Source organism: Epinephelus moara, chromosome 3 (assembly GCF_006386435.1).
Source record: "Epinephelus moara isolate mb chromosome 3, YSFRI_EMoa_1.0, whole genome shotgun sequence".
In the NCBI taxonomy this organism is placed as follows: domain Eukaryota; kingdom Metazoa; phylum Chordata; class Actinopteri; order Perciformes; family Serranidae; genus Epinephelus; species Epinephelus moara.
In genome coordinates this window covers 16,981,499-16,993,148 of record NC_065508.1, presented here as the reverse complement: position 1 = coordinate 16,993,148, position 11,650 = coordinate 16,981,499, and the positions used below count along the sequence as shown (strand labels likewise).

General features: G+C 41.2%; 1 protein-coding gene across 1 annotated transcript; it reads right to left on the bottom strand.

Annotated features, from left to right (window-relative positions):
- Positions 1–2,579: 2,579 nt before the first annotated feature.
- Positions 2,580–10,895, bottom strand: dnajc18 (DnaJ (Hsp40) homolog, subfamily C, member 18). Its single transcript, XM_050040801.1, has 8 exons — positions 10,258–10,895; positions 7,890–8,058; positions 7,491–7,636; positions 6,702–6,908; positions 6,484–6,596; positions 6,050–6,159; positions 5,756–5,928; positions 2,580–4,018 (listed from the first exon to the last, which is right to left on the bottom strand). The coding sequence occupies exons 1-8, from the start codon at positions 10,382–10,384 to the stop codon at positions 3,894–3,896; spliced, it is 1,170 nt and encodes a 389-aa protein (XP_049896758.1). The 5' UTR covers positions 10,385–10,895; the 3' UTR covers positions 2,580–3,893.
- Between the last annotated feature and the right edge of the window lie 755 nt (positions 10,896–11,650).

Sequence of the window (11,650 nt, the reverse complement as noted above, 5' to 3'; positions counted from 1 at the left end):
AGTTGGCATTTCAGATCCTTGTTTTCATTCTTTGCCTAATTTATGACATTCATGTTTAATGTACTGTGTTTCAGACAGGAAAAGCATGCAGATTTTCTCAGGAATGATCTGAAGCAGCAGTGGCCACATGGCACAGAGCTGTAAAGAGTAACGTAAGCATTACACGATAAACAGTGTTGTGTTTCTTAGAACTTCTCTGATCTGTAGATGCACAGTGACATCTTCTACAAAGCTCCTTCTCTGTAGGTGGGACCAATGATGAGGAAGAGTTTTGCATTTAGCTTTTGTTTAGTCATGTTCAGTGTTATGTCAGTTGGCCTGATCAGTGAAACGTATTCATATCTTTTATTGAACCAGAGCCAACTCATTTGCAGGATCATTTTTGCTGCTGTCAACTACCACTATGTAGTTGCTGTTAATACCAGAGGTCCCTGAGTGGCATTAACAGTTGAAGACGTGCATTAATCTGTACATCACCCCAAAATCAAAACCACGTTTGTCTTTTGACCTGTAGAGTTATTTCTTAATCGACCTTAAAGATTGCTGCCTTCTCTCAAATATAATGGAACTAGATGGCACCCAGCTTGTGGTGCTCAAACAGCAATGTCTCTTTCCAGAAATCATGACATGGTTACTCAAGATAATCCACAGACCTTGTTGTGATCATTTTCATGGAGGAACTATTTTCTTTCTACCGAACTACACCCACCACCGTGAGAGGCTCTTGCTCATGACAGTGTACAGTGTAAATATGAGTGGCTTCCTCAGCTGAGCTGTAATGTTAGCTAGCTCAGTGGTGCTAGGTGAGTTAGCAGGAGTTACATGCTTCCTTCTGTGCAGTAATACGGTTTGTAGATGTAGTTTGGTAGAAAGATAATAGTTCCTATGCAAAACTGCTGACAACAACATTTCTGGATTATCTTGAGTGACCAGGTCATGATTTCTGGACGCTTTGAGCACAAAGCGATGGCATCTTGTACCATTATATTTTAGAGAGAGCAGACATCTCTGCAGCTGATATCTCCAACACTCAGCAATTCAAAACAAAGCAATCTAGACCTGTTTTGAATTTAAGTAGTATTCATTGTAGTATGTATGTAGTATTCATTGTTATATCAGAGAACTGTATTCTGGTCAAAGTGGAAAAGCCCCTGAAGCAGAATTTTGCTCCTGAAACCTGGCACCTCTTAGTCTAGTCATCTAGTGGGCCTGATTGGACTCTCTGGTGGGCTGGTTCTGGCCCATGGGCCATATGTTTGACACCTCTAATCTAGACTGATAAACAGCACTACAGATAAGAGGAATAATATGTTGTTTCAATTTTGAGGTGAACTGTCCCTTAAGTGCTGTCAAACAGAAAAAGTAAGACACCACTTCAAGTTGTATATGCTGTGTGTCAGGACAGTCAAACCTCTTGCTGAAGCAATTAGACTGATGACATGAAGGTGACAGTGTGAACGCACATAAAAGTGAACACCTCCGGGGACGTTTTACTCTGAGAGTGATGTTTTTCTAAAGGACGTAGTGAGAGGTTCAGACACATTGAAGATGATTAGTTCAGCTTGTGTGAGATTTTACATGATTTAATTACTATTCAACTCTTTTTTTGAGATCATCAGCCTCCCTAATTTAAATACCATAGTCAAAACTACCTTATACTTTAAGTAGGATAATGTGTACCAGTGGTATTGTACGATAATCACGTACTTCTTAAGTCACCATCAAACCAAAAATGAACAAATGAGACAAAACAAAACCATGTTCTGGTTACACCTTTAATGTTCAGGTACATTTGGCTGAAAACTGAATTCTGCAGTGCACTACCACACCGACTGATACCAAAACCTGATTTTTGCGTATCACAGTTAAGGTTTTACATGTTTGTGAGTTACAGTGTGGACCTGAATAATCTAATCCATTAACATTTAGTGTGTCAGCAGTCATGAAGATGAGTTCACTGAAGAAAAAAAAAATGAATACATAACTAATAAAAACAGTCTCTCACTAAGGTTGCATGCAACGGTAACAATAGGGAACAGAGGATTAAATATCAACTTAAAAGTGCTTTAGATGAACCTGAAAATTTCGCAAGTATGAGAGCAGCTAAGGCAGTTTGGCAGTCATAGTGCACAGCAACACGCATCGATGTCTGTATAGGTTTTGAATGAAGAATTAAAGTCGACAATTTCACGAAGTTAGCGTCCTACTCATGACAAGATTTGACAAGTGAAAGTCACAATTCTGGTTCCTAGCTGTGGGGAACGATATTAAAGGTTCAAGAGGTAACTTTAAAAAATAAAAGATCTTTGTCATATTTCCAAAAACTGTTCCTATATGGTGATAGTGGTACATGAGATGGATAATCTGTTAAGAAATCCATCTTCTTCTGGCTCCTTCTAGTGCTCCTAACGCCATATGATAGACCAGTGGTTCCCAACTGGTGGGTTACGGTCCACAAGTGGGTCGCAAGTCCATTCTGAATGGACTGCAACTGAGTCCTTAACATGTAAGGAGGAGCTAGAGTTACATATTTTTTTACAGATTGTCTATCTTACGCACCACTGTCAGGATATAGTGACAGTTTAAGCAAATACGGCCATTTCTTTTTAATAAAATGTATCTACTGTAGGTTAAAATGTAATTTCTAACCGATTTATACTGATAATTCTGATTAAGTTGAGATTTTCAAAACAAAATGCGTCTTCTCTATAAAACATCGGTATAAACTAAAGGTGCAGAACGTGTAAAACATTTATAAAATATGGGCCGAATAGCGATTTTCTGACAACAAAATCATTTAAGCTTGTGCACTGTTTAGGAAAAGAAGGTATTGCATGCCATCTAAGCCCCGACAACCTTACAGGTAATGCTCCATACTGAGCCTCTGATATCTAGCAGGTACACCAGAAAACACTGTGTAGGACTGTGAACAGGATTTTTGGTTGAACTGGACTCCCTGCCTGTGACAAATCAAAATGACTTCATCGAAAAGTGGCCTTTTTTTTGCAACACACAACAGTCGTTTCTCACGCTTAAACCTAAACTATATGGCCACTGCTAAAACACTCAACTTCCTGAATGGCAGAAGCTTAATGACCAATGTAATAAACACCTATGCAAGCGGTAGTGTGGGGAGACAGCTCATTTTTTGGCAAGTATAACCTTTAATAACACAACTAGAAAAATGTGGTCGTGGTTTTACTTTACTGTGCCTCCTAATGGTGTATTGCCGGAGGTCATACCGCCTGATTAACCACAGTATACATGTTGCAGTCCTTTCTAATGTCTGATTCGTCTTGTAGTAATAAATAAAAAGTCCTCTGTCATTTCACAGTACAGAAGCTCTCAGATTTGTCCAACGACTACAGTATTATTTAAGTCACTGTACTTTTAACTTCCTACAGAAAAAAAAGATGAGCCAAGGTGCTCAGGTAACATTCACTCTATTAACTATTAAATAAATACACCTAAAATTTCAGCGAGGACACAAAAACATTCAAGAAAATAAATACATGTTAACTACAAAACCTAAAACAAAACGTGTATGTGTGAACATACTACTGCCTTCATAACCCCCGAAGGGAGACCCCGTTCTGTCATGCCATTTCTATAAGAAAGTTTAAAGGCTCTGAGACATCGTACACACTGCCGCAGTGAGTTCGCACGTGATGCTGCTGCCACCACAGTCAGGGTTGGCAGCTGACATGCAACTCTATCTTCTACCATCAAAGAGGAGAGAAGGCACATTGTTTCCAGAGGCATAATCTGCCACTGACTGCGCTGTACCTAAAAGAGATTTCTTTACAAAGTGGCCAGATTGGATAAATTCCCCCCTTACTAAAATGCATTGTTGTAAAGTCTGTAAAGAAACGTGTTCTCCTCTCAAACAGTCCTCATTTGCCTCTCTGACGCCCAACCAATCGATGCAGTTTCTCACAGTTGTCGAGCCTCATTGACTCTGCCTTCTGCTTTAAACGTTCATCTCGGTACAGTTGTCCGAGGTTTGCCAAGTCTGATTCTGAAAAAGGAGAACAAAAGAATAATAAAATAAAGATGCATCACAATATAACAGCTTTTTACACTGTAAGGAATGGTTCAACATTTTCGGATATGCGCTCAGTAGCTTTCTGGCAGAGTTAGATGAAAAAGTTGATACCACTCTCACGTCTGTTTGGTTTTTATGAACCTGCAGTCGGTTAGCATAAGCTTATAGTACTCCTAAAACCAGTACATAACCCGTACGGACGTGTACCTAAACCCTCGATCTGTTTAATGTTTCCACTGCAGACAGTAGTCTTAAATGTAGGCGGAGTTGTTGTACGCACTGCTCCATCCAGCTTTCTCTGAATTTCCCTTTTCGCCTGCGATACAGAGCAATGTCTGTACCTCGTTGACTGTCCACAGAACGGGGGTTGCACACTGACATTTTCAGGACAAAAAAGAACAGGCTGGAGTGTTTAGAGTCTCTGTTGCAATCAATGTGATATTTATTATATATTATTTATTTACTTTCTACTGTGGGTAAGCTGTTTTTTCTCTCATCTTCTTTTAGTGACACTTTTTTGTTTGAAATGCATGACTGCTTGCTTGGTTTGCAGATGTGCTCAGATCGTCAGTCGTGACAGTTTGTGCCGAAACTAGCTACGGTATATACTATCTTCTCATCACATGATTATATGAAGATTTGACATTGGACAACATCAACATAGATATTATCCAGCAATCATTAATATCGTCTGTATATGACAAAAATGCCTTAGAAAATAAGAAAGTATTCATTGAATAGGGTAGTTTTTTTATAGTTTATTTATTAGGGCTGTGTGTTGGGAAGAATGTATTCATTAAAACCATGACAAAGATGGGTTTGCCTATTATGTGCTGTACTCTATTTTTTACAAAGGGATAGTTGCTGGGCAACCAGCATAGATTCCAGGAAGTTATTGCTCCTAGCTGCTGGCTGTAGCCTTATATTTAATGCACCGATATAAGAGTAGTATCAATCTTATCATCACACTTTCTACCAGAAAGCAAATAATGATATTTCCCACAATGTTGCACTATTCCTTTACCAGTGACCAACTGAATGCACTGTGAATTTGAGAGTCTGCACCATTGACTGTATAATAAAGATGGATGATTTAACAGCTCCCTAAAAGTGAAGCCAAAACATCTTGACTGCCCCCTGGTGGCTGGCTGCGGTATAGGTCATAACCCCACCCCCTCCAAGTTAGCAGATGGGATATGGGCAAAACTAAATGATCAAAGTACATGTTCAATAAATTTTCCCCAAAGATGGTTTCTGTCATTTCAGGTCATTCTTATCACACAGTTTTTCTTTAAGTGTTAATTTTTCTGATAAGCTTGGTTATAATTAGTTATTTGATGCTATAAAAAGGGGGTTTGATGTGAGGTTTGATAGCTGTGTGTGCCAATTGGTGTGATCGGGATCGATGGCGCTGCTCATGATTGGTCTGAAGACGGGGACACGATGCTGCAGAGACTGCCTCTGCGCAGAATCTGGCTCTAAATGACGGCACCAGTGCAACATGGCAGCAGCAGTAACAGGGATATTTTGGCTTCATTTTTGTACAATAGGAGGAAATGGATACGTGTTGTTCATCTTTAGATACTGTTAGTTTGAACAGGAAACAAAAGACGTTATGTGAGTGACGATTTTAGCTTCATGATGGCTGCACTGTACCTAAAACAGACTCCCAATTCCCAGCCAAATGAACGTGTGTCAGTGCTCGCTTACTTTGCTGTTTCTCTTTCCAGCAGCTGCTCTGCAAGTGTTCGATATAGTCGCTCTCAATCGTTTTCTCTAATTCATCCAGCGCAGCTCCGCGATATTCCTTCTCAAAACTTTTATCCACATAGTATGGTACACCCATGTGCTGCGTTTCCCTGGACACCACCAGCCCCATGGCCCTGAAACCCAAACACGTGGTTAAAATATATTCAGTGGCACTATGGCGTCAAGCACAGTGGAACCCAGGGATTTGCTAAAATGTCCCCGACTGTAGTAAGGTTAATGGTACGACAGACTCACGGCTTATAGAAGAGACTGTAGGGCGGGTTAGTGGCCATCATCTGAGTAAATACTGATATGAGGATTAGCACCAGCACAGGGAGAAGCTGCAGGAGCGCTGTGAAGGTGTTCTGTGGGAAGATAAAATCAGCACAGATTACAAAGCATATAATACTGCATGTAGGCTGCACTGATTCATGCCAGCACAGTACGTCTTTGAAGCAAACCAAGAAGCAACAGAGACACTTCAGTTAAAAGCACAGTACATGTATGACATGACATCAATCATTACGGGAGACCGGAGGGCTGCGGCCATGTTAAAAATACACCCCCTAAAAGTCACTTCTCCAGTGCACGTTAATGATTAGAATAATGCCATATCTCTAAAGCAGATCACAACATAATACTGTACTTGTTTAACAAAGATTTGTGTTCATGTTCTGTGAGTCACTGACCTGACTCTGGTTTTCCTCCACCACCTCCTCGCGCCTCTCATAAGCACGTCGACGACGAGGCTGATAGAACTGAGAGTAGGAGGCTCCCTGGTTGGTGTACACATGGATATTTCCTGTAGAGAGAGACACACAGCTCTATACACTTCCACAACAAGACAACAGATCATATCCCTGACCCAACACTTTGTCCAGCCAAACACTCGCACACAATCGCTCACCTGTGGGAAATCGTCCTCCAAAGAAAATGTTGAAGAGCTCCTCAGGGGAAATGTCGGCCTCAAAGTCTCTGTGGAAGCTTCGGTAGTAGCCATGGCGATTATGGCTGGGTTGTTGAGGTGCGTTCGAAGTTGCAGATTGATCTCCGTATTGATCATACTGCTGCCTCTTCTCTGGATTGCTCAGCACTGCATATGCATTGCCTATTGCTGTCGGGAGAGGAGGGAAACATTTAAATCCAGAGCAAAATATAAAATACTTGAATGCATCACTTAAAATTGAAAAAATAAAATTGAGGGCGGCAGACACTCGTCCATAGGGACTTCACTTGGGAATTAGGAGCTATAAGGAGCAATCTCTGTGTGCTCAGATTTGACTGAGCTATGACTCAGAGAAGGAGTATTGAGGTAATGGCCTTGGGCGCTGTAGGTTTAAACATACCGACATTCCCTCTATGTGCTGTAACTGCTGATTGTGTTGGTGAATGGGCCAAATTGGCGAGCCAAACTACAGTCACCAACTGCATGTGCCTATCCCTCTCACCTCATGCAGTATCTTTGCCTCATGCCTCTCCCTTTGCAATTCTGCAACTCTGCTGCAGCCCCCTCGGGACCTGCAGCTCTGCTGGAGCTCCCTAGGGACCTTTCTTATTATATAAGTGTAGTAATCAGCAATATGTTTTTTTTAATCAGCCCTACAATACAGGGCTTAAACAATAACAAGATATTGTCCCCACTGCATCTTACTGATTAAAAAGCAGTTGTTCCTTTCTCCTCTGCCAAAGCTCATACCTTTAAAAGCATCTGTAGCTCCTGGAGCAAAGTTCTTATCAGGGTGAAACTTGAGGGCCAACTTCCTGTACGCCTTCTTCAGATCTTCATCGCTAGCATTTTTGGGAACACCGAGAATTTCATAGAAGTCCTTGCAGTTCTTTATCCTGCAATAACAAGGCATAATGGATGTCAAAACACAAGTCTGGGCTTCCTCACGTACTTGTGGAGGTTATTAAATATGTATACTCTTATCACAAGTTATGTCAGTGTACATTTACAGCTTTGACTTTAACCAGTGTATGACCAACAGACAGGTTATTCAGGGCATGTAACACAGCCAAAGTTATACAGTGACTAACAGAGGCTCTGGTCTGCATGACAATGTAAAAAAGCAAATGTAAAAGAGTCACTGTGCACCTGAGAACACCCTGCCGTTGCTCCTCGGTGTAGCTCTTCTTTTCATCACCATTCATTTGACTCGTTTCGTTGTGTTTAAAGTCCTCGTCTCTCCAGCCTGACGGCGGGGGCACGTGGTTTGCTTGTGGAGCAGCGTTGCCTCCGTTCCTTACTATGGCATCGATCAGCACTACAATCAAGATCACAGGGTCTGAGGTCAAGTGACAAGGTGTGAATAGTGAAAGACGATGGAGAGAGATTAAACAAGAACAAAAAGTGTCCAAAAAATATCTCTATGATTGGTCCTGGACAGGGCTGGGCAACACAGAGAAAATCAGTTATAACAATCTTCTAAGTTCAGAAAACGGCATCACTTTACTATAATGCAGCTTTTAAAAATAGGAAGCAACAACACTTACAATATTACAATATCCAAAATCTAAGATGATACCTAAGGTGTATCTAAGGTGGTATAAAAGGTATTTTTCCACCACAAGCCTCCATAACAGCTTTAATACCCTCTAAAGGAGAATATCTATAAACTGTGATGAAGGGATAAACATTATTTTTCCAAAACAACCTTATTTGGGATTGACTCCACTCATCCCTCCTCCTGCATGTTTACACTAATGCAGTCTGGGAAAAGATACAGGTGTATCAAAACAAGGACCACTCAGCTGTTGAACAGGTTTTTCCCACAGCAGTTCGACTCCTAAATCAGAACAGGTGAACATGGAACTGTTTCTACTGGCACTTTATTCACATTAATTGATATTAATTATTCTCTTTTAGCCTCACAGTTTTAGCTTATTTATTATTGCTCTTATTTATTCAATTTGTTGCTTTTATTGAAACACTATTTCATTTTTATGTGGAGCATAAAAATGACAAAGAAATCTGGTGTTTCGATGACGGTGGTGTAGGGTGCTTCCAAAATCTCCCATCTGGTGAAGTTGAATGCTGTAGTATTTGATTCACATAATTTTTTTATACTCAAAACATTCAGTGATTCCTTGTGCTGTGTATTAAAGCATTTTTCCATGTTTCTCCACTGATTTATTCAGGATTTTGCTGTCACTTGTCACCCATCTCTATGTGGCAGGTGGCACCGAGGAAAAATGGAGGTGCAACAATCAGTGACATTTTTAGATATAGGGCTACCTGCTGGGGTGCTGGTGTGTTGGGAAGACTGAGGCAGGAAAACGCAGAAAAAACTGGTAGGCCTAAGAATGTTCGCTGTGTGTACTGTTTTGTGCTGTTGAGTTTGAATGTGTCTGACATTTACTATTGTAATGTGTGTCAGGCCTGTTTATTTGCTGGGTTCAAGGTGGCTGGAAGTAAGTAGGAAAGTAGACTGACATACCAGGTATTTTTAAGGTTAGCAATGTTGTTTTTTTACATTTAATCTGTCTGCATTTTAGTATTTTGAAAGAAAGCGTTTTTAAGATTATTCATTTGGTTCTCTGAGGAGCATCAGTGGTCTATTAGCTGCTCTTGCTGTGGGACTATTTTTATTGTGTGCTTTTGTTTGTTTAGGCCTTTTTTTCTTTGCATAGTCTTTCCTGGGAAATGAGCTGGTAGTGAGCAAAAAGATATGGGTATTGCCCTAGGGGTGGACTAATTTTCTTACTTCAATTTTTTTTGTTTGTTTTATCTGCCTGCTTCCCCTCTAATTGCCAGCAGACTCAGGCTGAATCCAGTCAGAGGGTCAGGTTAGGCTTACGATGTGCTGTGGTTGATTATTTGCAGTGGAAATAATCACAAATGAGTAGAGTGCAAGATCTATTGAATGCAGTGTGCACTGGTGTGACAGTAGAGCTTAACCCCTGCCCTGTTAGTCAATCCTGAGGAGGGCAAAGCTGAACTTTTATCCTTTACTTCCCTTAGGGTCATTCCTTACACTAGAGACCTGTGGTGGGTGTATCACATACATGAGCAGAATGATTTTGACTGTGCATTGCACATTAAAAGTTTTTCAGTCCTTGCAATGGATGTGCAAACTGCTGTAAAATGGACCATGCGGCATTTAACTGCATGCACATTGTGTTCAAAAAGCTCTAAGTAATTTATGACAACTTGATTATCCTGTTATGATGCCATTACTGCAGAAGCTTTAAGGCAAGGTAGAGCAACTGGAGACACATTAACACAGCACTGCCTTGCAGAGAGCCCTTAACAGCCCTAAATGTCAGCATGCAGCCTACACAGACATTAAGTATTAAAGCCAGACAGCAGATTTTTGTCTCTGCTTCTAAAAATAGCAACTCAGTGCACCTATCCTGAGGCCTGTAAATACATGTCTACGGTTAATCCAGTGTTGTAAATTGTCTAGTTGACCGGTGTTGGCTAATCAGACTGCCATTGCAGAATGTGCGTCAGCTAATTTTACCTCTGGCCCGGGTGCTGGGGTAAATATTCTGGGCTTCATACAGCAGCTGCAGAGCCCGATCTTTCCGCCCGGACCGTAAACACAGCTTCGCCTTCTCTATCAGCCGGTCGGCTTCTTCTTTGTCCATTTCAGCGTGACGGGGGTTGTTTTGGTGATCCAGTCGCTTTCTGTAGAGGTCTGTCCCTGTGCAATGTGCGTCAATATCATATGGCAAAGCGAGCCGCTACAGCTAACGGTAGGTAGCCGATTAGCTTTGGTGTCAGACAGCTGCGTAACGTTAGCTAGGTAGCCAGCCCGCAGTCACTCAAAGTCCTTCGCACTATCGGATTAGCAGACGACGGCGGTTGTTGTCAGGCTGCAAACAGGCCCGCAGCTGGGCCATTTTTATTATAAAAGTCCGAAAGGTGGACTGTTTATGCTGTCTGTCTTTTTCGCGTTGACAGGCCACCGTGTTGGTTAAATTACACAGAGCCCACTGAGCTGTGATGGACAAGAGGTGGAGGTGGGACGTCACATCCTGTCGAGTGAGTGCTGAAATCCGTAGAAAACCGCCCTAAAATTGAGTCTAATGATATTTAGTTAGTTGTCTGTTTGTTAGCAAGTTAGTCAATTCATTTCTCTATCCAAATGTTTTCCTGTCCTTCACCTAACGGGACCGGGACTCGTAAAACCAGACGGTTGAGTAGCATCAGCAGGTGTATGGAGATGCTGCTGCCGCGTTCAAGGTACTCCGAGATTTGAATGTGATGCATTTAAGTGTCCATGAACGAAAATAAATACAAAATGGACCTAAGATTTCTCGGTGGGGGATTTATTTTTATCCTTCAAGTGGTGCATAGCTGACTTGCACTGCAGCGGCAGAATGATAAGAAAGCAGGTGTGTAATACATTTTTTTAAAAATATTTAAGCATTTTAGCCAACCTACAAAACTGCATATTTAGCAAATATGGATTGAGGTAACATTACATAACGAGGCAAAGTGTCTACATCTCTGTACCAATCAGTCATTGACATTATTCTACACATTTTAGTCAGATTTAGTTGGATGTAAGATAATTCAATTCAATTTTCAATTTTATTTATAAAGCCCAATATCACAAATCACAATTTGCCTCACAGGGCTTTACAGCATACGACATCCCTCTGTCCTTATGACCCTCGCAGCGGATAAGGAAAAACTCCCCAAAAAAAACCCTTTAACGGGTGAAAAAAAAACGGTAGAAACCTCAGGAAGAGCAACTGAGGAGGGATCCCTCTTCCAGGACGGACAGACGTGCAATAGATGTCGTACAGAACAGATCAGCATACTAAATTAACAGTAATCCGCATGACACAATGAGACAGAGAGAGAGAGAGAGAGAGAGAGAGAGAGAGAGAGAGAGACAGAGAGAG

Bases quoted from the DNA above. Each gene is read 5' to 3' on its own strand.
- dnajc18 (XM_050040801.1), bottom strand. From the start codon at position 10,384: ATGGACAAAGAAGAAGCCGACCGGCTGATAGAGAAGGCGAAGCTGTGT. The intron at 7,637-7,889 runs GTGCACAGTGAC...TTGTTATTGCAG, and splicing joins CAACGGCAGGGTGTTCTCAG to GATAAAGAACTGCAAGGACT. The intron at 5,929-6,049 runs GTGAGTCTGTCG...TTTGGGTTTCAG, and splicing joins TACAGTCTCTTCTATAAGCC to GGCCATGGGGCTGGTGGTGT.